Genomic DNA, 26,276 nt, shown 5'->3' with positions numbered 1-26,276 from the left:
CCAAATCAACGGTGAAACATTTTTGATTTTTGTTTTTCGATTTTCCGATTCTATTCGTTTTCTATCGCCGGTACGATGTACTTGAGGCTATGGGGTTTGTGTTTAGTAACCGAGTAAGATAAGGTTATCAGAAGTGTCATCTTAGAGTGTTTCTATGCGGAAATGAAGGGTCTTGGATATGCCATAGACAGTAAAATGGTTCTTAAAAATCGATTCACTGGATTAGAAGCTGGATAGAGTGCTAAGTAAAAGTCATCCAGCGTGTTTAGGATTGTATCGAACCACGACCACGACCACGACTAACTATATGTAAGCCGGCATATTTTCGAAAATTGAATTAGGCATCCAGATAGAAACAGTTGACTTTATAGAACGGACACAATGAGTTTCAAGTGGGAGGGGAAATATGTTCCAAATTATACTTTATTAATGAAAGTTTGTCCTTCAAATCAATCAAGGTGGGTCCATTGAGGTGGGCTCCGTTTTCATTACATTTTGTTGAAATATCAATCGTGCAATATTTCATTGTAAGCAAAAGCAATATGAAGAGTGCAATAGCACCGGACGACGGTATAAAGGAAATTAGTAAGCAAATTCCAATACTAATAACGCTATTGTTTTGTACGACATTTATGTTATAAATACCAAATACACAGTATTATTTTCGCTCAGTCTAACAACATCTTTCTCAACATATCCACTGCAACAGGGTTATGGGCCCAGAGCGTGGTTACGCTGATTTTGCTGACTTGACAAAAGTGTTTTGTGTTTTAATTGTGCGCTGAAATTCTTCAATGGAATTTGATGTTTTTTTATTCGGTAGTTGAATCGAAATTAAAAGTGAATTTATGGATCACAGATCTAATGCTAAATTGTGAATAGAGGCGAATTGTTAGATTCATTGATGAGGTTACAAGTGAATTGTGTAAAACATTCGAGACTATTGCAATAGTAAAAAAGTGCAATTATTTGTAGTCAGCAAAAGACGGAAAATGTTTAGACGGGATGAGCCACGTCACCTTGAGAAGTAGATTTTTAAAAAGTAAATCGAAATAAGTGCGAAATATACGACCTAGAAATTATTCAAATCGTAGAAGGATTTCCGGATTTCAGTGAGTTTTTAAATTAAATGAAAAAGGCTGAAAATTGTCGTAGACAAAAGTACTAGTACGAGCCCGTCGTCGGACGTAAAACGCGATAGAAAATCAGACCAATCAAGTGTTTACTAAATGTTTAGAGTAAAAGTCGGCTGATTGGAGAAATTTAGTCTATCAAATGTGAGATGTGAATACAAATGCTGAAATAATTGTCAATCGAAATAAAAGGTAACAGCGAGTAACGGCGCTGGGTCAAGAGTTTATACTCAAGACGAAAATCCGTCCAGATAACTTGAGGAAATGCCAGTTATGTAACGGTTGGACAATTTAGAAGCCTATGGTATATCATGTTTTAGGAAAAAGGTTGACTGGTCACTCAAGTAAGTGAAGAACCGATGTGGTCGCTCAAGCAAGCAAAGAACCAAAGAACCAGTTTCCAGTGAAAAATGGTCAGTGACGTACCAGTGGCGGTAAGCTACAAAACGTTGGCTATGTGCCGTAAAAACAGGCTATTGACGGACCAGTGGCTGTGTGCTACAAAGACGTTGGTTTTTACGCAGTAAAAACAACTTTGAGATGGATCATTTACGTAAATTCTAAATGGCTGATCAAAAGAATGCTGAGGAAATCGTCATCAGAGTTTCGCATTAAGGTCCAGGATGGATGTTGCGTGAGAGGGATTCAACAGACAAAAGGGTTAAAATCTGGCGTGATTTTTGGAAGTTTTAGTCAAATGAATGAATCACGAGCAAGGATCAAGGATACGGCAATGCAAACGGTGAATTGGATTTTGGCCGCTCAGTTGTTCAACGTGGAGATTTGGCTGTTGGCATGGAAAACAAATTAATCAAAAATTGTCATCTATGGCCTGTGGAATGGTCAGGAAGGTTGGGACAAAAGGATGGAAAATTTGTGATGCTGAAACAGAAATTTCATTGAGGATAGCCAACCGTAATGTAGAATGCGCTGGTCAAAGTGCATGGTGTAGCATCGGAAGTGATAGTTCTGGACAGATAAACAGAAACCTGAGGAGATATGATCACTGAGCTATAGAAATGTTGGAGGTGAAATAGTGCTGTTCCAAAAATTGGTTGGTCGTCGGACGCAACACAAAAATTAGCAACAATGGGTTTGTATGTACAAGCAACAAATTGGTTGGCACAAGCAGCAAAATTGGTTGGTACAAGCAACAATTTAGTTGGCACATGCAAAAATTTGATGATTAAAACAAGAACTGTGTGGACGTCGAGGTAATTGGAATTTATTAATTTAATACATTGGTGTATCGTTTTAGAAAGCAAGAGAATGTCTACTATATCTAGTGTATGGGGCGAGAACGAACATTGAGTTTTACACCAGACACACTAGACATACAGATAACATTGGTCAAATGCAATTGATCGAATCAACAGTGGGCAGGTCAAAGACATTGGGCTGTTGTGTTGAAGCTATCCTGTTGAATGATAACTGAGGATAGTAATGTTGCATCTAATAGTGTACTGAAGATTAAATGAGTTTAATATCCATTATGGGAGACGTATTGATATGCAACATTTGTTGAGGTATTCGATTAAGGGGCAGTAGATTGATGGAAAATTCGCGTAATCGAATCGATTGAAAATTGAAAGCGGGAAGTAAATTCGTAGAAATTGTATTTGATTCAGGGAAAGTGATTGCAGAATGGATCTTTGAAAAATTGAGTTTAAATTTGTGAATCTGAATCACTGGAATCTAAAGTAGTTCTAAATTTTGAATGGTATCAGATTTTCTGTGAATATAATGAAATATGTTAGAACTGATATTTGCATTGTATAATGAAAAATTTTGAAGGATTAAAATATTCATTAAGGGAAAGTGTTGAAATATCAATCGTGCAATATTTCATTGTAAGCAAAAGCAATATGAAGAGTGCAATAGCACCGGACGACGGTATAAAGGAAATTAGTAAGCAAATTCCAATACTAATAACGCTATTGTTTTGTACGACATTTATGTTATAAATACCAAATACACAGTATTATTTTCGCTCAGTCTAACAACATCTTTCTCAACATATCCACTGCAACACATTTAGTTTTCCGTTTTGAAACGTCATGGTGCACCTATTGTTTCGTTTAAATTTTTTTTTCAAAAGAAGTTACAGATTTTTTTATTAAAATTTTTTTTTTATAAAGAACTTATTCTAATTAGTTTTTATATTTATGGCAAATCAAATATGTTTGAAACGGCATTAGCATCGTCATTTTCAAACGTTTTCAAAATTGATGCACAGTAGCACAGTTTCCTCTCTGAATTTCTATTGAATATTGTTGTATCAAGAAATTTGTCGAGCGCTTTTCTCCAGTTTTTTGTTGCAACAGTTTTCCGATTTTAGTTATGAATTTCTTAGTGTCCTCTTCGTTTAAATTGGTATTGCTTAGTTTCCACTTTTTATGTAAACTGCTGGAAAACGGATGACCGTGAATCCATACTTACTGTTAGGGTCATTACTATGTCGAGTCTACACTATGTGGTGTCTTCACTATATGGATCTTTATTATGTCGTGTCTCTATTATGTTGTGTCTATATAATGTCGTGTCTTTATTATGTCGAGTGTATACTATGTCGAGTCTATACTATGTGAAGTCAATACTATGTCGAGTCTATACTATGTCGAGTCTATACTATGTCGAGTCTATACTATGTCGAGTCTATACTATGTCGAGTCTATACTATGTCGAGCTATACTATGTCGAGTCTATACTATGTCGAGTCTATACTATGTCGAGTCTATACTATGTCGAGTCTACACTATATCGATCTTCATTATGTCGTGTCTTTATTATGTCGTGTCTTTATTATGTTGTGTCTTTACTGTGTGACTGAATTAAACTTAGTATAAAAATTGAATGAAAATAGCTGTAATAGAAAATTAGTAAAAAGAATAGAAAAAATGGAATTCAGGATAATTCCTTTTCAATTTTATGCCCAAGCCTCAGGATATTTTATTTATTACTACTTAAGCTCATTGATAACATTTTAAAAGGAAACATAAATAGAGTCTTATGAGTAGTGAAAGCTTCCATCACAAGAACTGATATTTCTCCGAAGTGTTTCAATTTAAACTTCAGGCTTCATCTCAAAATTTTAAATCGGGTTCTCACGGGGCTAACATCGCAGCTAACTGCTACGCTCTCAACTGTCTTTTTTCTTGTAAATTTTATTTATTTTTATGCAAAACATGATGGATGGTTACAATGTGCTCTATTTAGGAAATTTTACAAAAAAAAATTGTGAATACATGAAATCACAACGGTGTGTAGGCAGTGTAGACATCCACTGTTTGTCACCGCCATTCACCATCGTATTCGTAAATAATTTCTAAAAAAAATTTGAATTTAATATTCAATACAATTTCTGCAGATAAATTACGAAAATTGAAAATATTCCAATGAGCAAAACGTTTTCCAGATTTTTCGATGCCGGATTGCATCCATCCCTTGTATCGCAGTATTTGCATGTCCATTTTTGTGCTGGTATCGTATGGATGTCTTCGCACGGATTGTATGTACTAAAAATAAAATTTTATTTTTGGAATTACATGGCCACTGTTGTGCATAGGATGAATTTTTTTTTTGATCTACTCCTTCATAGATCTCCTCGAATTGGGTAAAAAGCCCACATACAATTTATGCCTCATTCTCAACAGTGAGAGAGCGCGGCGTAAGTTTTGTGGAGGGTGTTTAGAATTGGGTATTTACTTACTTATAAAAACATCCTGACAAACTTATACTGGAAGAATTACCTGAAAAAACCTTTCTTGTTACAATTGTTCCTTAAAGAGTTCCACGAAAGAGGTAAATGCGTATAACGCTATAACACTGGCTACAAATAAAGTTTCCTGTTTTCATCATCTGAATCCAATCATGCAAACATTGACGAGTTTGTTGTGATAATCATTGCATCTATTACCTCTTCTGCTGAAAGTTCCTAGCAAGGTATAGTGTTGGATGCAAAATCTACTACTTCATTTGTTTTAACTTGTATTGTGCTATAAAAGCCAATCATTGCCAAAGTTCAACGTTTATTCTTGTCGTCGTTATATATAACAGATGAGCCAGTTCTAAAAGGTTTTCGTAAGCTTTGGCCCGATATCCAAGGCGATTCTTCTTATCATAAGTTTCATTTTGACTGTAAAAGCGCTATACCTCTTTTGTGGAACTCGATGTAACATTGAAGTGATTTCTGTATTGTCTTACTCAAAGTAGCATGGTATGCGGCACAATTAAACGCTGTCGATTCGACTTGAGATTGAGATTTAGGTAGGAAGGAAAAGGCCATCGACGTTTCCTTTACTTCCTTCGCATTACATTCGACAAAATCGGGTTTTTCGCACTCATTTTCGTTAGAACATTTGAAACATTTGATGGCTGAAACTGCAAGAAAGTAATTAGAGAAAATTACGCTGAACTTAGATCTTAGATGATACGCATTAGGAACCCTAATTTAGGGTAAGAAAACACTCAGCATTCGTCGAGAACCTTAATTGATGTTAAACGAAAAAAAAACCGAGCGAAAACGAGTAAGATTAAATTGATTAGATAGATAGATTCATAAGATGCGATAGGGAAACTAGGCGAGCAAATTCTGGGAAAAGTGCTATTTGCTATTGGTGACCAATAGAAGGAAATAGTACCCCAATAGATGCGCCAACAGAACGTCAATGGGGTAGAGTTTGCTCGCGTAGTTTCACCCTCAATAAGAAGGGATTCGTCTTTGTGACCCAATCAAAAATTCTTTGTTTCCTCTCCCTGGCGCTACGTTTGCTTTTGGGAGAGTTACCTAGTTTTCAGTGAAAAGTCGATTTGCCATTGCGAGAAAACGCTATGACAGTCTCAGAATACTGACCACAAGATCACATCTTCAATTTTAACAGATCTACTCAGTGAAGGCTTAATGAGAAGAATAGTTAGGATCAAGCGATGTCCAGCGAAGTCGAAGATACAAAATTTTCTTACCGAAATTTAGGACACATTGTCGTGGTACCCCATAACTATGTTAACCATCGAAACTGTCGGATTTTTTTTTAAGTTTTTTTCAATTTGAACGGATGCAACACTTTTACTCGGCCTTCACTTAGAAACCCACTTGGCATCACACTAACATTTTAATTCACTTATCGACGTACAAATTCGATTGAAATACCCAAAATTAACATCGCTGAACTCATCCTTTTTTACGGAAATCAGAAAGAAAATTCAAACTTTTTTTGAGCAGCTGCCGGCACGTATTATAATACTTCTGAATTATTAATGAGTTGGAAAACAAAAGTCTTTAAAAGTGTATAAGCCTTACATTGTTCAACATATAACTTACCTTGATAAACTGCGAGTAGTGTTACAGCAATTATTAAAACTACGTTTTTGATGAGCGAACACATTTTCTAATTCCAAAACTGAATGAGCAAATGAAAAGTAATTCTCGACTGCGAATCGTTTTAGTCCGCAAAATGTTTAAAAGAAAGTGCAAATGACATTGTTATCAACTCGGCTTTTTGTTTTGCACGATTTTATGGAAAGAAAACTGCTGCCGCGCTTCATAAAGTTTCTGATTCATTCAAACGATTACTTCCAGTTTTTAGCTGATTAAAATTGCTTAGCACTTTGATTTATAAACAAAGCAAAACTTTTTCAACAACAGGTTGTTTTACAGTCATTTTACGTTTGAATGTAAACACCCAGATAAAGCCAATTGGATTTTATGAATTTTAAGATAAAACTAATTAAGTGCTGTGATTCTGGGTACGCTTGTTGGACTTACACAATTTCCTTTCAAAGAATCTGAGCGATCCATTCCACTTCAATAGTTATTTACATGACAAGGGGTAGAAAATTGAAAAAATCTGGTTTTCGTGTGAATTTTATTGATACGATGCGAAGCGAGCTTGACCGATTTCACACGGTCAGTCCGCCCCTTGTATTCAGGTGTGTAGACATACATTTCCTGGAAGTTGTCACATGGCATTTCAATTAATCTGTTATCGATAAAGACGAAAAAAATAATGAAAAGCTCTGGGTAATATGGTCCTTTATATGGTAAAAAGCGCGTTAAAAAAATTGAAGTACAAGATTTGAAATCAACAGATAAAAAAACTTTGATCGATGTAAGTAATAGACCAGATAATAATACTGGTCATATGCTTGCAATATGCAACAGGTTAAGATGAGTTTAGTCGACCTCCTTGCTTGTTTCATCGCTGTTAATAACAGATGATATAGCTGTATGTAATAGGAGTAGTATTAATGAGCCTCTGTTTAGAAATTCTTTACTGCTCTGCTCAAGTAAAAAATTCCACTTTAGTATCTGAGCTGTTACTGCTTTTCCAGCTTTTTCCAATATCGTATGCTTTTCAAATCGTAAATGAGTACGAAATTAGTTAGACCAATAAGGTTAGATACGAAAATGAGATTTTTTACGTGTGCAAAACAGTAAGATGGATCCGTTTTGAAATTATTTAGTCGGTCCGGCTCTTAATCATTTGCACATGAAAGAATAAAAGAAGAACGATGTCCGAGTTTTCCAAACTCCTCTTAGTTTAGTAATGTTACAGTGAATTCAAAACAAGTAATTTAAAGCTCCTTTAAGGTACAGAAAGGCAATCGTGAAGCGAATATAATATTAATTCCTAGTAACACAAAACCATTTTCCATTTAATCTCTACGAATTCACTCGAATTTTATCCAAATCTTCACAATTTGTTATTCAAAGAAATTCGGTTCCTAAGCATATTGGTGTGGTATACATCGACAACATAAATCAACTAAAACGCAACGAACATGTGTCGCTTTATCTGTTGTGAATTTATAGTATTAAAAACAAAAACCTCCTATTGAAAATTGGTAATTCATAAATTATAATTTCTGGCACGTTGTGTCTACGAAAACTTTTGAAACTAATTTAATCTAAGAGACAAAAACCTCACGATATCGAACATAAGAGAAAGTTATCGCAAAAGTTACTCACGAAGCACAATAAAATTTATTTTTAGAAAATGGAAAAGTTGTTGGTATTAACAGGCCGCTATGAATGGTGATAACACAAAGTTGTGGATATAGACTTAATGACTCTGGGGTGATTGTAACCGAAAATGTTTGACTTCAATACGAAAATCTTGATTCAATTGAATTCAAAAGAAGACTGTAGTTTGTCGGACCGAACTAGTTTGGATGTAGAAAATTTCACAATAAAATTCGGTTCGGCGGTTGATTTTCGATTGGGGGATTAAAATCCTTTCAACTATTTAGAGACGGCAGATGTATTACTGTATAACCGTCGAATCTGTTACTACTTTTTCTGAAAGTGATTTCGAGCCTGTGATAGAAAATCTTGTACTTCATTAGTTCTTCCATACAAGACCCCATTAGCCGGAGGTAATGGCTTGTTTTGTCACTGTTGTCGATCTGTTAGTCTTAAAAAACTCGGCTTGGTTAAATATGGTTAATTTGTGAGCGGCTCTCATGCCGGTTTGACACGCTTTTCGACAGATTTAGTGATAATGCTAAAGAAATTTGATAAAAATTACAGTCGCCGACTTTGAAATGAAAAGCTTATATTTCAAAATCGCCGACTGTAAAAATCTCCTACTTTAATTAGGGATTAAAAGTCCAGTTCTCGTTTAGACGGAGGTGGTCACCACCTGGTGGTGTTTACAGATCTAGCCGAAGACGAGTGATATGATACTTTAGTTTGAAGAATGATAAAATGTCCTCGTTAAAACATTCAAGTTCCTTACGGAAGAGCCACCTGTTTAACATATTGAAGAAAATGACAGAGTGAATACGTGAATTAAGGACTCATCGCCAGAGGAGCCGATTTTGTTTTTCTCATGAGGACAAGATAATTTTTCTGAACTTCACCTAACCAAAACCAATGTTAGAAAGTTTGTTTTGGTCACTACTCCGCAACCATCAATACTCCACCTATTATCCCAATTAATAAATTGTTCGCATCCTGACAAGGTGTTATAATCGTTTGTTATTAGTACAAAAGTGAATCCGGAAATCCTTGATTGTATTTCAATACGACTCTGCTGAAACGTACAATAATTATTCGACATTATATCAAATTCTCATGCGAATTTTACGAAAGTGTGTACGATGTCGGAAAGTCAAAGCATAGGGAGCATAATTCATTCAATACGTATGTCAAACGGATGGCTATGATTCCATTAACAATTTCTGTGTGTAGTAGGTCGTAGCGTTTAAGATTTCAAAGCTCATTTACTATTGAGAAATTTGTTTGTGGATGTGGTGAATGGCATTCAGTATAAGAGACAACTGCTTTGAAATTGCACGCTTTTTAACATTCGGTTAAATTTGAATTTGACAGACATTTCTGCTCTTAACCGGCTTAGCAAGTGTGTATCTTAACCGGCACAGATAGGAACACATTTTGAAATACAAACAAATCTGTATCGAGCGTACCTTGCAGCTATTTTAATTATGCAACGACCTTACACACAGCTGAAATTGAATACAAGCTTTATTTGTGGTGTGGCTTAAAAGACTTTGCTCAATAAACATTGTTTCCTGCCAGATCCACGGGGGAATCGTGTGTATGGAAGTTTTCGTAAAACAAGCATTCGGAATCGGATTCACCGTATACTATAACACCGTTTTGCGAAACATTACCCGCTTCACAGAAAAACTACTGCAACACGTTCGTCTATTCGCGTTATTGCAATTCATTTAAATTCTGAAAACAAAATCCTTTCCGGGCAAAATCTAATTGCGGTTCTCGAAACTAAACAAAAAAGTGGTTGTGAAAAGTGCAAAATTCAACTTTATTTTGCGCATACAACATGTTATACGAGATGTACACATATATTTCGAAGCGAATGCGATTTTTCTCTACCAGTCAGCGTCTGGATAAAAACCTACATGGTAAAACTAACTTTTTTTTTTTATCTCTCACTAACTCTCACTTTGAGGCATTTCCTGGCTACGTAAACAATTTTTATTGCAGAGAATGTCGAAATTCAATTATGGAAAGCATATTCTCGTCGAACCTTTCGCCTTCCACAAAAATGCTGTGGCTAATGGTGGGCATGTGTGTGAGATTATTTTACCACAATGAACCCGGTAAACCCAACGCTAATAAAGACTGAAGGCTCAGTTTCGTTTGAGTATATCGTCGCTCTGCGGATTGATATGTACAGATAGTGTTACCGTATGGGTCATGGTGAACATTATTTTTTTTTGGGTTGTTTTGTATGTCCATCAAGGCATTGCTGACAATGCAAACTATTGACATTCAGGATTCAGGTTGAATTTCTTGCCTGACCAATAATCAGGAAATTTTCAATGTTCGAATTCGAATTCGAATTCACCGTATGGCCAGTCCGGGCCTGGGAATTAACCACTAACTTTCATTTCGCTTATGATTCGCTAGACTTTCACATACACCAGGAGGGTATGATTAGCCACATGTGGTTAGTTGTTTCCTTGCTATCATCGTCATGGCCAGATGAGATGTTGACAAAAACAATTCTTTAAAGCTTTTGAGGAGGTCTGAAATTACAATCTCGGATTGAAAATTTTAAAATTAAGCCAACGCAAATTAAATTACACTTTCACAGATATAGCAACCAGTGCAATTATCTAATGAGTTACGTCACGGTTGGTTTGAAACCAGATTAAATAGGAAACTCCGACCACCAATAATTTTTTTTCATATTATTAATCAGTGATGGACAAGAACATCACACAGGAAAAAATCAGACCGAACGGTTGGGCCGTTTCTGAGAACCAGCAGCTGTGTCGTCCACGGCCGGTAGAGCATCGGTTCATTCTGACTTATATTGGAATCGGTAGCGGGCCTAATTCTAAGACTTTTTATAAAAAAAAATCACATTGGAACATCTGGTTGGGCAGCTGTAGTCCCAGGTAGTCGAAAAATCACGATTTTCAATGGGCGATATCTTCGAAAGGAAGCAACCGTGGAAGTTTCAGATTGTTGATGTGGATAGAGGGTTTCAAGCCCTATCCACCACTAGTAACTGATTTTTTAGATGTTGTCTATAATGGCCAATTTTTGACCATTTTTTTGTTTGCTACCATCGGCGAACTTTGAGCACTGCTGGAACACTTCCAACGAAACTTTTCTAAATCAAAATATGTACAGTTGCTTAGCCTAAGCTTAAGCTTTGTGAAGATACCAAACATGATACGCATCGGTCGCGACGCGTATCCTTTTTGTTAGATTTTTTGTAGCGAGATCGCTCTACGACGAAATTTACAAACGAATCTGAAATTTCGAAATTGTAACTCAGCTACTTCGTGTCCTCTGTTCTTGAATGATTTTTTCGTCTCAATAGACACCAGTTGAGTGTCGAAGAATTCAGATATTACTGATTTTAGTGAAGATGTCACTATTGGGCTTATGTGGGAATTCTGGTTTCTTCTAAAATTTTCCTCTGATGAGAGGTCAGTTTTCTTATATGAAATCGCCATGTCCTCCACTCCATACAAAGTTTGACATTCGACCATACCTTGTGTTGACGTTCATTGTTGACAACAGACTTAGATCAAAGAACGTCACGGTTGGTTTGAAACGAGACCATACCACGTTTATACTTTCATTGGTTGTCAATAGATTGACACAAAATCTTTTACTTCATTTGCTGTCACAACTAATTCGAATCAGTGCCAATGAGTGGATTCAAAGTATTTATGCTGTGCTGATCAGAGAGATTGTTTTCGCTTCATCCACTATAATACATCGCTCTTTCGTATGATTTTCCACCGCAAACAAATTACAAATTCAAAATTAAAAGAAGAAAATTTCATCAAATATTATTATACGTTTTGAATTTACACATAATTACATCTGTCTGAAACACTCATCATCAAGGTTGGATAAATAAATTACCTTCCGAAAATGAATGTGATTCATTAATTTTATGTTACGTGGTGTATCTTTTACCGTGTTCCATACAAATATATAATATTCGTCTCCACAGTTTAGTTGAAAATAATTTTTTTTCTCCAAACGAAATTTGAATATTTAATGTAATCAGACGAAAAAGAGATTTCATTTTCCACGTGCTCGATCAAAACTGGTGGTGGATACACCACGGTGATTCGTTATGTGATTCCGTTCGCTCGGATTTAAAAATTCTTTTCTGATAAAGTACGTCGTTTGATGGGAAAGCGTCTTTTGGGAACCATATCAAAATTTGATAAGGAAACATTGGGATATGTGCGACGAAGTGTGTAACTTTAGTTGCTCGAATAGAGTAAATAGAAACTTACTGGTACTTCTGAGCCTCTTGAAGTAGTCGCAAAAGTTGCAAATTTTGCAACTACTTCAGGCGGTTGTATTTCTGATCGTAGCTCGTCAATGATCGATGGTTTCATTGCTAAATTTAGTAGTTTCCTACTGCTGAAGCAGGACCGAAATGGCAATACTGGGGAAACTCCCGATGGGCCTAATGAATTTTTGTTTAAATCTTCTTTGCATTTATCAAATGAGTTGTTTGTTGAGCCTTGAGTAGTTTTTCAAAACCAGTTTCGCCCTGAGCATCTGTTAATGAAATATAGCATTAGTATATCCAACAGAAGTGGTCGATTTCCTGCGACCCGAATGAAATGGGTCCACTAGAAAATTGTAGTGATCCATAGACCCCGAGAAACCACTTTTCGGACCAACTTCACGTGGCGAAAAATCGAAAATTGTAAATTTGCGAGTTTTATTGGAAAAAAGCAAAAAAGGTTTTGATATTTTTGTCCGGTTTTTCGTTATTTCTACTCTATACAGTCCACGCTGCCATAATAAAAAGCATACATTTGGGCGTTTTTTAACTGGGACAAAGAAGGAAATCCGCTGTTTTCTTGATAGTGACTTAGTGACCCACTAAGCCAATCAAAGACCATAGATTTTATGATTGGTCTAGTCAATATCTATCATTTGACATTATAGCACATACATGTTCTTCTAAAGTTATCCTATGAAAACTGAAGCAAACAGGCTGTTCTGCTGACTACGAGTACAATGGCTATTGGGAGAAAATTTATTTCAGATCATTCTACATCGTATATAAAATGTGACAAAATTAAAACAAAGAAAAGGTAATGCAAATCGTGGATCTCCTCCAACGAGGCACTTTTCGGAATTCAAGCATTGGCGGAAACTGCATTTCCACACTGAATAGCTATATGTTATCATCTGTTATCGATAACGACGACAAAAATAATGACAAGCTCTGGGTAATAATGGTCCTATCTGAACTATCTGAGTCCGGAGAGATATGATGAAAAAAAAATCACAATTCATATGATCAAGTGACTTGTGCAATAGCACAATAGGTCCACTAGAGGCTTAGGTGCTGGGCTAACCCCCTTCCCATCTAATCCAATCCAATCCAATCCAATAATGGTCCTTGATATAGTAAAATGGATGTGAAAAAAATTGAAGTACAAGATTTGAAATCAACAGATTAAAAATACTTTGATAGATGGAACATGGAAATCAATACTGGTCGTAGGCTTACCATCTACAGGTTGTATTTATTGGTTATCAATATTGAATGGCAACTTCAAGAGATGCACGCGAAAGGCAAAAAAACCCGCAAAACACGCTGTTTTGCTTGCTTTCTCGCCTAAGAAAAACAGTGTGTCACATGCATCTCCGGAAATCACCAACCATCTGATTCGGTTATATGATATATGATATTACCTCCACACTATATCTACGTTTGTATTGATGACCACGATGCGGTTGAATGAATTTTAACTGAGTATTTCGATGCACTTTTGATGTTTTTGGATATTATGAGTCAGCTCGGAGCCCTGAACAACGTTCCAAAAATTTTTTTTTGATTTTCATCCGTACCGTCGGTGACATTGGTGCATAGGCCATCTGGTCTAAAGAGAGAGTGGTGGAAAACTGGTTGTGGTTTCAATCGATAGTGCCTGAAATTTTAATAACAATTGTACAATTTTTTTTTAACCCTAAGTGCAAGTGAGCCGGCAGAGACACGCTAAAGTTGAAAAAACGTGATTTTCAATTAGTCATAGAGGCGTGGATACTTGAGGGATGAAGCTAATAAATAGTTCTGAGCAACATTTCGTCTTCCAATGACCAAAAAATTATTTTTGGAGACCAACTACAGAGAGGCCGACAGTAGCTCGAAGATTTTCTCTCATATTTGGTAAAATTTGCAGGTTTCGAAGGCACCTGGAACCCACTTATTAAATTTTTTTTTGTAATTAAAATGGTTAATTCTGAAATGCTGGAAGTCTCAGCTGTCCATCGACACCACACATGCAATGTCAACAGTGCCGATGTGTTAGGTGAATAAGTGAAATGTGTCCTTCTACAGCGAAATTTTGCGCATGATTCACGGGTGTTTGTATTATGAGTGTAATGTGCGAAAATTCCTGTGATTAAATATAAAAGAAGAAAAACGAAATTTCACTCCAAAATCAACTCAAATCAATTCAAATGAATATATCGACTCTGAGTATTCTCGTATGAGCTTTCTCAAAGTCTCAAAGCTTTTTCTGTTTCGCGATATCAGCGGTGTGTAATCAAAATCTTCTTGGTAAGGGATTCTTATCGCAACGAAAATTGATAAATGTCGACAAGTTTTAACGAAAAACGTCATTGATATGAGTGAAACCATCGCATCATCGGTAAAATTCTCATTTTATCAATATTTATCATGTGATAACCCGGACGCTTATCGTATCGGACTAAAACTGTATAAAGACAAGTTTCGACAATATTGCGAAAACAGTTCAAGTAAAGAGGTGCGGTATACTAATGGCTATTGAAATTAATGTTTTGTTGGTGATCGGATTACTGGCGTTAATACGCAATGTTACAGTGAATGGGCAAGACCCTATAGAAAGGTTTATCGTGACCATAGGTCATGTAAATAATCGGGAGTTAAGCGAAAAATGTGTGGGAACACTAATATCTGAGCAGCATATTCTTTGTACGGCCACTTGCGTATCTGTTCGACCACCTACTCAAATTGCAATCATTATACCGCCAGTTTCTGAGACTACGACTAGAATCGTTATTCATCCGTTCTACGAAAACAATCACTATTCGAACAATGCAGCTCTTGTGATGGTAAATTTAAAAACATTCAAAGAACAGCGCCGTAGCCAGACTCAGAAATCAGGTGGGGCGCTAGAAAAGGTGCAAATCAAAATAAATAAATTTTGTCCACAGCGACCCAGATGGCTACGGCACGTATAGTAACAACGTAAAGTGTAATTGGTTCTTGCAGACAACTACCTTTCGGTCTAATCCTCATCTTGGCTTTGTTCCAAGGCAGCTCGGAGGCTATTTGTCAACAACCAATTCCTGCAGTTTATTTGGATGGGGAGGAAGAGTAATAGATGCGCGACGGGATGAGGTATTCATTGAATCCCCAGTCGATTGTAACGTCAACTATCCACAAAGTTATTGTTCGAATTTCGATTCAGTGGCGCATCTCACTTGTAGTGCGCTAGAAGCATCACCAGTAACATGTGGAAATGATATGATTGTATCAGGTTTTGTGAGCACCGATGGCTGTAGCCCACACGGTGATGATTCAGCAAGGCTAAATTATCATTCGGTTAGTGACTTCCAAGATTGGATTGAAGGAGTTATCGGCTCGCAACTGCCTGAACGTCGCGAAGTGAATTTTATAGTCATTATAATGGACCGAAATACGTTGGCAATTCCTCAATGTTTTGGAACAATTATTTCATCGAATCGGGTGTTAACAACTGCAACCTGTGCATCTATTGACTCTATGGATAATCTTGTAGTGCAATCACGATATATTGACGTAGCCTGGCCAGCAAAACAAAACTGTAAGATGCCTTTTCGTAACCGAAATGAGCCAATTTGATGGTAAAATTTTCTTGATATTTACAACACAATAGTTAGTGTAACTCAGGTCTACGTCCACCCATCGTTCCGCCAAGATAATCCCTTCGAGAACAACGTCGCAATCATATCGGTAGGTGATAAAAACGTCTTTTTCAAAAGAGTTGCAGATTTTCCACCAAGATCTTTCCGCAGGTTAACGGTTCGTTTAGTGATATAATTATTCCGAGAACACTCGGAAGCTTGGATCAAAACAGCTCATGCCAATTGTTCGGATGGGGTCCTACAGATTCTGTCATTCGCGGCGATGCGATAACTGTATCGACACCACAAGAATGCAATGGCGCCCATCCACATGCATTCTGTTCCACTCATCCTACAATTTTTCATCACCTATGCTATGCAATGACTGGCACCCCGGTCACTTGTGGCGGAAATGAGGGAGTGATTGCAGGGTTTTTGATCAATAATGCAACGTGCAGCAACAACAACAGTCGTGTCTCGCTTAGCTATCATTCTGTGAGCGATTTTTATGACTGGATAGCTGATTTAGATCCAGTTAATACTGATCCACCTACAGATGGAACTCCAACGAATCCACCGACTGATGGAGCTGCTGCTACAAAGATGTTGACAGCTTTTGTACTAATTGTTAGCTTAATCAGTTGTGCCATGATGAATCGAAGCTTTTCTTTCTAATAAAGTTGACCGTGACAGTGTCTATGCATTTTCTATCGATCCTGTAGCCAGTATATAACAATATTTCGTTTTGTTGTGCTCTTCTTTGTTTGGGTGCTCCACAGGCAACAATTTGAAACTTTTAGAGTGTTCACAAATGGTGATATAGCACGTTGCACGTTGGATTGGTCTCGGAGGCCTGAGAACAAAACACACATCCGTTAGTCTCAATGATGTCTGTGATTCCGCTGCAGCCGCTTCACTGTCCCACCATTTGTGTATACAAAGCCAGTGTTGCCTAGAGTGGCTTGGGAGATATGCTGATAAGGAATTGTAACGGATGGGAATGGACACTGGAATTGGAAATTCAAGTCGAATTTCCCATACAACTCGGAAAGAATTGGTGAAATATTCGGTTTTCGTAAGTTGTTTAATGTCTGTTTTCTACTAATGGATCTGTTGCATCTCCCTCTTCAGCATGTTCCTTTAACGGTTTGTATCGTTTCGCTAAAAACGCAAACACAATCATATTGGCGAACATCAGCACCGCAAACAGTATAAACTCATAAACCTGGGAATCCAATAATTTCGTTCCCACCACAATGACAACAACAAGATTTCCCAAACCCACCGCCAAATTGTTAAACGATTGAATCATTGTTTTCATGCTACTCGGCGCAACGGCGAAAGCAAAATTGCTCATTGGTACCGTGACGAGTATTTCGCCCATTGCCATTAGTGTGTATTGTGGAAGCAGCCACGCCATATGCAAATATTTTCCAGTATCGATTTGGTGTCCAACGACTGCAGATAGTAGAAAAGCTATACCGGCTAATACACCGCCCAGAGTTGTCTTCTGCAGATCGCTCCTGATTCTCAATTTACTGAGCAGCGGGTTCAGAACTTTCTCGAATATTGGAATCAGTACCAACACTAGCAATGGATTGAATACGTTGAACTGGTCGGGAATGATGGTGTAAAAGCCTAGATCTCCATTCATTCGTATGGCTTGGAATACCCAACGTGAACCTTGTTGATAAAACAGTGCCCAGAACAGAGTGATGGGTAGATAGAGTACGATGACACGAAGTATGACTCGGGTCTCCCACACCAGTTTCTTTCCGTATTTCTCTTCGGAATACTGCAGCCAGTATTCCTTTGCCGGCATATTTGGAGAAGCTTTTGATTTGATTTTCAGGGAGATTGCATGCTGCAACAAACGAAAATTACTTTGCGTCAATTTCACAATCAACTTTTGCGAAGGTGGCGACAACAGTCTCCTGGGATGGGCTTGACATCTGTTGTTCTAACTTTCAAAAGGTTTATTAATGAAAGAACTGGTTCCGAACAACTGGCTCATCTCCGGAGACTGATGCGCTTACTCTAGCGCGCATTACCTGAATGCAACCAAAAACTTTCAACAAACTAGTTCGTTGCTCCGGCTTTGCTTCCGAACATCGATTTGCGATAACCGTCAGTACTATTACCATCATCATGAAAATTCCTGATATACCGAATGCTACCGAGAAGCAGTCGTCGTTTCCGAAGCATTTCACATCTTGACGGAGAATGGGAGTGACGAGACGAGATATTATGCTGCCACTGTTGTGCATAAAGTAGTGCATCACAATGTACAACGCGATACTTTTGACTTCGTTTGGCCGATACTGATTTGCACCGTACGTAATATTTAGTGGCTTCAGACATCCATCTCCAGTTGCCATTAGCATCAAGCCCACAACACTTAACGCGCTGAAAATTGGATTTTTGTGTTAAAGAAATCTCAACCCGATGAATGTTCATAAATTATGGCATTAAGCAGACCCGGACTGGCACTGTGGACATTCGGACAATGCCCGTAGAGTTTTTGATTTTTGCGTGAGAACGAGAAGTTTTTTACAAATTGTGTCATTCAAAGCCCCAAGTACTTTTGGGGCAGCCAGTCCGGCCCTGGCATTAAATGTTACTAACTGCATGGGAAGGTGAAGTGCATCAATCACACCGAAGGCAGCTATAAGCGAACCAGCCGCAAATACCACCGACAGCGAAACTATTGTTTTGTAGATTCCCAGCCAACTGTCAGCAATGATTGCACCGAGAATAGCGCAACAAGATGCCATCACTTCGTATAAGTGGAAGATTGTTGTCGACATATCCTTATCGTAGCCAAGTTTGAAATGAAGGAAAAGTGCCAGAATTGCTAGATGAAAGGAAAGCTTTTAGGTCACAGAGCTATCGGTTATCTGGACGAACTGAGCTTACATAATATTGCAGCCGTAGCGTAGCGTTTAAACATTACGCTTAATAGGATGAATACTGCTGGTTTGGCAATTCGTCGTTTTTCCACAACCATTCCTTCTGGCGCTTCCATTTCTGCTGACGGTTTTGTAAATATTTGAGCTAGATTCACGAGCTCCACAGGATGACAGCTCTGCAAATATTGCAAACACCTCAAAAATTATTACTTTTAATTAAGTAACGTTGCTTATGATAGGATGAATTTTACAAGATTTCTGTTTAATATTCTCAACACTTTAGCACAGTCTTTGAAATTTCAAGGAAAAAAGTGTCAGCAAATCATTACATCGATGAGTTTGATAAACACGTCGTTAGCAGGACACAAAAATAGATAGTTTTACACTTTGACACGTATCGCTTCCACCGGAGATTGTATTATTCCTTCTCGACGAATAGATAGACATTCACTTCTTATAACAACACGCTGCAGATTTCTTACAAAACATTCACGATTCTACTTCAACATGCTTTTTGTCCACTATTTACTACGACCGGCACGAAAGTGATGTGTCAATCTGAGATCGAAAAGCTGTCATTGGTCAAAGGTCTCATCTTGAAACACAAGCAAACAAAATTAAAATGGTAATGAGTAGACCTGTACGCCGGTTTTAACATTATTCGGCGGCGACCGAAAATTAGCTCTAGTGTTACATAGAAAAGCTAATATAATCTTTTGTCTTGATAGTACCAATTTATCACGGCAGAGTAAAATAAACCATCAGCAGATGGCAATGTCTCAATGCAAACTATCCTACACTTGTTCATGGAAAGTTTTGCTGTTGTCTTGTGTAAGAGGTTAGCGGAAGGAACTGAAGATGGTCAGTCCACTCTGACCTCTGACCGCCGCTAGTTCTTGCGGTCGAAACAGCTTTTATTTTTTATTTTTTTGTCACTTCATGTGATGTGCGGGAAAGAGAAGAGCTATAGCTCTGTTTGTCGTTCCAAAGGATGTTTCTCCGAAGGATGTTTCATTGAAGTTAAATAAATGTGAAAAGGAGTCTTGTTTGGTTTCTGTGTGCGGAAATTCGGTTTTTGCAATTTGCGCCCCTGAGTTTTTCGTCTCAGGCTAAGCAAAATTGGTGTGTACGAGGTTAACTTTACTCTGACTAAATTGTAGCCTACATTTCGGGGCAAAATTATTATTATTTTGATTATAATTTCGGACTTGCATCCTTTTTCGAAAAAGTACGACCATCGTTTGGTGTTAAAATGTGTTAGCTTTCAGTAAAAATTTAAATGATTGTGGTTATGTAATCTCAGTCCGAGAAAACTCAATTTTTCACGAAAATTGACACATATTTTGAGTTTTTTCGGATTTACGTCACGTCACTACAAACATTTACACTTTTGCTGAAAACTAACACATTTTAACACCAAACGATGGTCGTACTTTTTCGAAAAAGGACGCAAGTCCAAAATTATCGTCAAAATAAAAATAATTTTGCCCCGAAATGTAGGCTACAATTCAGCCTAGTGTAGATTCGTCTTAAAACTTACACATTCGTGGTCGGAATTGCGGTAGTATATTTTTCAAAAAGAATACTGACGAAAAGATATCATCAAAAATGAAATACAATGCACACAAATGTAGGCTACAATTTTAGCTAAGTACCAGTGCCTCTTAATCTGTCTCGACATATTTTGTAAATCAAAAAATCAGACGCCTGCAAGTAGACTATTTTTAATATTTTGGCTGCTTGCAGGCACTGCAAATGCCAAAACATTGTAAAGATAATATTTGCAAGCGCCTGTCGACCGATTTTATCAATTTGAAAATTCACACCATTCACACCCACCCAAATTCACGCCATAATCGATGGATGAACCAATGAATTAAGAGGCATTAGTGCTTTTCTGAAAAACATACATTATGGCAATTTTTAAATACTTGATCTTAGTTTACTTTAGATGATATCTTTCCACCAGAATCCTTTTTGAAAAATGTACGACCGGAATTCCGGCCACGAATGTGGTAGATTCTGATGAAAAGATATCATCAAAAATGAAACATGCGGCACACAAATGTAGGCTACAATTTTTGCTAAGTACCGGTGTCTCTTAAAGAGTAACGCATTCTTATATGAAAATCAAGCGAATTGACCAAATATAACGCTGCCTTTAATTTGGTTGTGGTGCGTTTCATTTTGAATTTGCAGCGGACTTATAGAAGAATTTCAGAAATTTTTCAGAATTTAAGAGGCATTGATGCTCAGCTAAAGTTGAAGCCTACATTTGCTTGTATCGTATTTCATTTTTGATGATAATCTTTTCATCAGAAACCGTTTTGAAATATGGGGGACTGCAATAACGTCCACGAATGTGTTTGCTTAAAGAGCAATGGACTCTTTGCAAATTTGTAGCCTACATTTAGGCGGACACATCTGCACAGGTCTCTCCAAGTTTTGACTCACAAACTAATTTTTTCTATAAGAGTAACACATTTTTGCATGTTTTAATTATTTTGGTTTTCCAAAAAAATATTTTAAGTTCTGAGAAATCATAAAAAACGATTATTTTTCCGCCTAAATGAAGGCTACAAATTTGCAAATGGTCCATTGCTTTTAAATAAAAATTAGGTTGTAGTCGTTTCATAAACCGCTCAGTTTTCTCAGAGCCGGTCAAACTACTGCAACCAAATCTATTTTCTGTTGAAAGCTAAAACATTCGTGGTCGTTATTCATTCGTGGTCGTTATATTTTTTAAAAGGAGTCTGGTGGAAAGATATCGTCAAAAGCAAATTAAAATCCAGTTTAAAGAAAACGCCCAAATGTATGCTTTTCGGAAAAGCATCGATATGACTCCTAAATTCCTGAAATTTGAGAATTTTTATGATTTTCGATAATTTGAAAAGCTCAATTTTACGAATATATTCCCTGACACACTGTAGCTGCGGAATCACTAAGATCATCTTCCGCCTAGGTGAAGATTATGCATTCGGGTCTCACCTACGTGCCTCAATTTTTCAACAAAAGTACATGTGCACTTGAACACTTCCTCAAAATTTTAAAACATCTTATCAACATGTACAACAATCATAATCGACTGACACACATTTTCACAGTACAATCACGCATATGATATCGAGAAATTTTAAAGTATTTTTTTCCACGTAAGATCTCGCACTATTATCTTATGCATAGTGGATTTGTTGTTATATGCATACAACTAAAATCCACACATGATCGCCACACATACGTTATTCCATTCACGTTTTTTAACAAAGGTATCGTAAACAAAAATTCGAGAATGTTCGCATTCCGTGTCCATATAACGATGTGCTGTGTGTGTGCGTATGAATTTGTTTTATGCTGAAATATTTGTTCTTCATTGAGAAATAGCATTTTGTCTGCAACGGTCATACAATTCATTGTTTATTGAAAGTGATACAAAAGAAAGAAAAAAATTAAAATGAGTGAAATCAATCCCAGATCAATGGAAGTTCATTTACTGAAAATTTGTGAACGAATCATCAGACTTGACGATTACGAAAGTGATACAAACACGAAACACTTGAACAACATTTGTGCATTCCTGTTCGAGGAAATGAAAGAGAACAACGAAATGTTCAACAAACTTTTCCAAGCTATCGTACCAGCTGGCAGTTATCCCGACGATCTAAAAATTAGTCAACCCGATGAGTATGATCTGTTGATTGTGTTAAAGTTTCCGAGTCCAAGTGTTGAGCGCAGTCGACCGGGCTATGTTATGATTAATATAAGCAAGGCATGCCAACAAGACGGATGGGTCATCGACAATGTTGATTATGAAGGGTTTGTCGACAACGAAGGATATCTTATTCAGAACAAGGTGCTGGATTGGATTAGAGCTGTCGTAAGAAGCACTTTGACGGAACATGACAATGTGATCGAAACTGATAAAAACAGCTACGAAGTGTATCAGTCGTCTAATGGTCCAGCCGTGACTTTAGACGTTACTGTACAGTCGGATGATACTACATTCTCTATTGATTTTGTGGGATGTTTAGAGTTTCATTCTGATGAGTGCTGGATGTCTGATGTACGCAAGAGTGTCGGTGTTTGGAATGCTATTCCAAAACCAATTAAAATGAACGACAATGTAACCATCCAACAACGGATTGACAGTAAAGACGATATTATGGATCAAGCGTTGCTCAAAGCATCCAACAAGTCCGACAAAATATCAGCTTTGGATACGGATGACGGAATTAAAATTCAGAAAAAAACCGTCGGATCGCAAAGTAAGAATGGAAGGCCTGGAAAAGCCAAAAGACCACCGCACTTCCTTCGGTACAAACATCCAAAATCTACTAAAATCTATGGGAACAACGAAACGGTGACTGTTGTTGATTCACCGAATAGTAAGTCGCGATCGCAGACTCGTTACAGTAGATTGAAAAAACCATCTGTTGATATCAAATCAGACAAACTAAATGTGGGTGCCAAGGTGCATGTTGAACAAAAATCTAAATGGGAAAAGTCTTTTAAGGAAGACACGTCAGACCCGGCTGCTACGAAGTGTCGTCGTTGGTACAGAAGAAAGACGAAACAAATTAAATCAGAAGACAAGGTCGTAGAAACTGCTGTCGCTCGGAGCGGTAATCCGAAAAAACCATCGTTATCCGTTGGAGTAATGGACAACCAACCCATTCCCAGTCAGAAGATAAACGCGAAAGTAATGGATCAGGCTGGGTCAACCGGTGAACCAAAGAGAAAATCGATGAATCGAAAAAGGAAAAGCACGAAGGATGTTCCAGAGAAAAAGCCAAAGGTGCGTGAAGTTACCATCACTGCGAATCCTCAAAAAAATCGAGAATGGATTTGCTCCTATGCATCGATTGAACGAGAACTTCTCAGAGGGACGCATACCATGAAGCCGTTGATTCGAATTTTTAAGAAAATTCGTGACCATAAGCAGTTGACGAACCTAAAGAGTTACTACATCAAAACCATTTTTCTGCACCATAATGAAAAGAATGGCATCGATTACTGGAAGCAGTCATTGGCTGTTTTGTTCATGGAAATGTTCGACGTCGTTCTAAACCATTTGTCCGAACAACGCCTGGATTCTTTTTGGCATAAAAACTTCAATTTGCTCCGAAGCTTCCGGGAAGGGCAGATCATGGCAATTTATAACAATTTCCTTCGAATGAAAAACGATTTAATTTCGGACTTGGAAGACGACAATCCTGAGTTCATTTACGAACTGGTTTGCACTGAAGAAGAACGATCACAGCTGGATGACGGTGTTTAAATAATCAAAGAATTTTCGATTTTTCCTCAGCAGGGCAAAATCGTCTGCAAAAATATTTTCATGGTGAAGGGTTACGCGACGGATATCAACGTAACAAGTTGGAGCGTCAAGCGATAGAGATGTAGGCAACAGATTCGAATACGAAACAAGTGATGAGTAATTTACGCGTGGACCCGAATGAAGATCGAATTCACACTGCGTACGATGACAAAGTCAACTGGCTTGTAATACGAAGAAGTTTTATTAATCTTGATGAAGCAAAACGAAAATGATGTTTACTTTCTTCCGAAGAATCCAGCCCAGTTTCCACTATACTGATTCCCATGCTAGTATGTTTTTGGTAAGATAGGGTAAGCGTACGAGTCTCCGGACATGTACCAGTAGTCGGACCCCTATTGTTCTCTCATTCATTAAAAAGTCTATTAATGAGAGAACAATAGGTGTCTGACTGCTGGTACATGTCAGAAGACTACGATTATTCGATTCAAACAACGGCAGAGTAAAATAAACCAGGCAGGAGCAGAGGACACAAATACATTCGAAGGAGGGACCTAAATCCCGTGACAATCGTTTACGTATTCGTTTCATCAAGGCAGATAGCTGCCTTGGTTTCATGTATTTGTAAGCTTTTTGCACCAAAATCAAAAGCCTACTCATACATTTAGGTACCTCGTCAAAGCTACTGCTCTTGCTTGGTTTACTTTACTCTGCCCTGATTCAAACGCATTCCGACTTTCATTAACGTTTCATCATACCAATTCAACAATTTTAGAAGAAAAAATCGAACAGCTAATACTCGATAAGGTAAGGCGGTGTTGAGGAATTTCGCACCGTGTCATTCACAATAACCCACAAAGTGACATTTTCCTTATACGAAATGTGTCATTTTGTAAATTATTGTGAATGACGCGGCGCGAAATTCCTAGCAGCCACGTAGATTGTGGATTCGTTCCAAACCTGTGCGCCATTTTCCCATTTCAAATTTCGTGTGGCCAAACACACTAAATTCCTTCATTCACTAATATGTACTCAAGACATGTTACGAAATCGTTGACAACTTTTACAAGCAGAACGTATTAATGTCCCATATAATCACCAAATCTACTACTTCTTTGAACAAGTGTCGTAGTGCCTAATAACACTTATTTCCTTGTGACATTTTCATTTAAATTTCTTCCTCTATATTGCTTGACGATCAAACCGAGGTACTTAAATTGCTGCACCACTTCGAACGTTTTGTCCAATGCTAGAACCTTGTTGTCTGTCCAGCGTGGGATAATTGATTTACTTCCGTTTACTACCTCTTTGCTGATTCCCTCTCTACGAAACTTTCCTTCACTGCCAGGGTTCCGCGTCCTGTCAGATCTGCAGCATCTGCAAAATGACTATCTGTTTTGATGTCGTGAAAATGGTTCCATGTTTATTGACATATCCCTTCCTTCCTTTTCTACTGCTGGTCTAGCACTGCTCGATTGAACATAATCGTTGACAGTCTACCCCTGACTTAATCCCACGAAAGTTTCATGTATGCTTATATTGTATTCCCAAGCCTTTTCCATGATATGCTTTATGAGGAATAGTTGTTCCGTGTGTAACTCCGTATACTGAAACCAACTTTGTAGTCTCCTATAATGCTTTCTGTGTAAACTTCGGACGATCCGATAGATTCACCGCTAATATTCATCAAGGAAATAAAATGTGTCATTTAAATCGAACTTATGTGCTAGGCCGCGTGTCTGAATGACATTACCTACACTATATCTACCTTGGTATTTTTTAAGCTACATTCAGGAGTACGTAAAATCCGCATAAGCTGTTTCCCAAAATACGCACAAAGTTTGAATTGTTCATTTTGTGTAAAGCCCCATTCCAATTTCGCGCAAAATTCCTTTAAATTGTAACGTGAAATCACAATCGGTATAACAAACTATATCAATAGTTAAATGCAGAAACGGGACGTGTCAAATTAGCGAATCATAAGAATTATATTGTCATCGTCAGCCTATACGTGGAACGGAGCTAAATCAATGAAATATCATTTTTCCTCTAATTCGACAGTGTGTCCCGTTTCCTGCATTTAACTATTCTATCACATTAAGAGT

The 26,276-nt window shown here is 37.5% G+C and overlaps 4 protein-coding genes across 4 annotated transcripts; 2 read left to right on the top strand and 2 right to left on the bottom strand.

Moving 5' to 3' along the window:
- Positions 1 to 4,277: 4,277 nt before the first annotated feature.
- On the bottom strand, positions 4,278 to 6,700 carry LOC119078485. The gene is made up of 4 exons (XM_037186042.1): positions 6,454 to 6,700; positions 5,337 to 5,513; positions 4,843 to 4,882; positions 4,278 to 4,648 (listed from the first exon to the last, which is right to left on the bottom strand). Exons 1-4 carry the CDS (start codon positions 6,515 to 6,517, stop codon positions 4,483 to 4,485), a joined length of 447 nt encoding a protein of 148 aa, XP_037041937.1. The 5' UTR covers positions 6,518 to 6,700; the 3' UTR covers positions 4,278 to 4,482.
- An 8,149-nt stretch (positions 6,701 to 14,849) lies between these two features.
- On the top strand, positions 14,850 to 16,679 carry LOC119078468. Its single transcript, XM_037186021.1, has 4 exons — positions 14,850 to 15,216; positions 15,377 to 15,950; positions 16,023 to 16,099; positions 16,162 to 16,679. The coding sequence occupies exons 1-4, from the start codon at positions 14,902 to 14,904 to the stop codon at positions 16,663 to 16,665; spliced, it is 1,470 nt and encodes a 489-aa protein (XP_037041916.1). The 5' UTR covers positions 14,850 to 14,901; the 3' UTR covers positions 16,666 to 16,679.
- Positions 16,680 to 17,067: 388 nt separating this feature from the next.
- LOC119078467 (solute carrier family 15 member 2-like) lies at positions 17,068 to 19,473 on the bottom strand. Its single transcript, XM_037186020.1, has 5 exons — positions 19,229 to 19,473; positions 18,907 to 19,075; positions 18,616 to 18,844; positions 18,042 to 18,396; positions 17,068 to 17,854 (listed from the first exon to the last, which is right to left on the bottom strand). Exons 2-5 carry the CDS (start codon positions 19,013 to 19,015, stop codon positions 17,075 to 17,077), a joined length of 1,473 nt encoding a protein of 490 aa, XP_037041915.1. The 5' UTR covers positions 19,016 to 19,075; positions 19,229 to 19,473; the 3' UTR covers positions 17,068 to 17,074.
- A 2,699-nt stretch (positions 19,474 to 22,172) lies between these two features.
- Positions 22,173 to 24,443, top strand: LOC119078461. The gene has a single exon (XM_037185998.1). It carries the CDS (start codon positions 22,351 to 22,353, stop codon positions 24,172 to 24,174), a length of 1,824 nt encoding a protein of 607 aa, XP_037041893.1. The 5' UTR covers positions 22,173 to 22,350; the 3' UTR covers positions 24,175 to 24,443.
- Positions 24,444 to 26,276: the final 1,833 nt, after the last annotated feature.

This window comes from Bradysia coprophila, unplaced genomic scaffold, assembly GCF_014529535.1.
Source record: "Bradysia coprophila strain Holo2 unplaced genomic scaffold, BU_Bcop_v1 contig_297, whole genome shotgun sequence".
Classification (NCBI taxonomy): domain Eukaryota; kingdom Metazoa; phylum Arthropoda; class Insecta; order Diptera; family Sciaridae; genus Bradysia; species Bradysia coprophila.
This window is presented reverse-complemented; position numbering and strand designations above follow the sequence as displayed.

Coding starts and splice junctions, on each gene's coding strand:
- LOC119078468 (XM_037186021.1), top strand. CDS start 14,902: ATGGCTATTGAAATTAATGTTTTGTTGGTGATCGGATTACTGGCGTTA. Junction 15,217..15,376: donor ACAATGCAGCTCTTGTGATG/GTAAATTTAAAA, acceptor TGGTTCTTGCAG/ACAACTACCTTTCGGTCTAA. Junction 15,951..16,022: donor CTGGCCAGCAAAACAAAACT/GTAAGATGCCTT, acceptor ACAACACAATAG/TTAGTGTAACTCAGGTCTAC.
- LOC119078467 (XM_037186020.1), bottom strand. CDS start 19,015: ATGGAAGCGCCAGAAGGAATGGTTGTGGAAAAACGACGAATTGCCAAA. Junction 18,397..18,615: donor GCACTTCACCTTCCCATGCA/GTTAGTAACATT, acceptor TCCAATTTTCAG/CGCGTTAAGTGTTGTGGGCT. Junction 17,855..18,041: donor AAGTTTTTGGTTGCATTCAG/GTAATGCGCGCT, acceptor CGTTTGTTGCAG/CATGCAATCTCCCTGAAAAT.
- LOC119078485 (XM_037186042.1), bottom strand. CDS start 6,517: ATGTGTTCGCTCATCAAAAACGTAGTTTTAATAATTGCTGTAACACTA. Junction 5,514..6,453: donor ACTACTCGCAGTTTATCAAG/GTAAGTTATATG, acceptor ACTTTCTTGCAG/TTTCAGCCATCAAATGTTTC. Junction 4,883..5,336: donor CGCATACCATGCTACTTTGA/GTAAGACAATAC, acceptor AGGTTTTTTCAG/GTAATTCTTCCAGTATAAGT.
- LOC119078461 (XM_037185998.1), top strand. CDS start 22,351: ATGAGTGAAATCAATCCCAGATCAATGGAAGTTCATTTACTGAAAATT.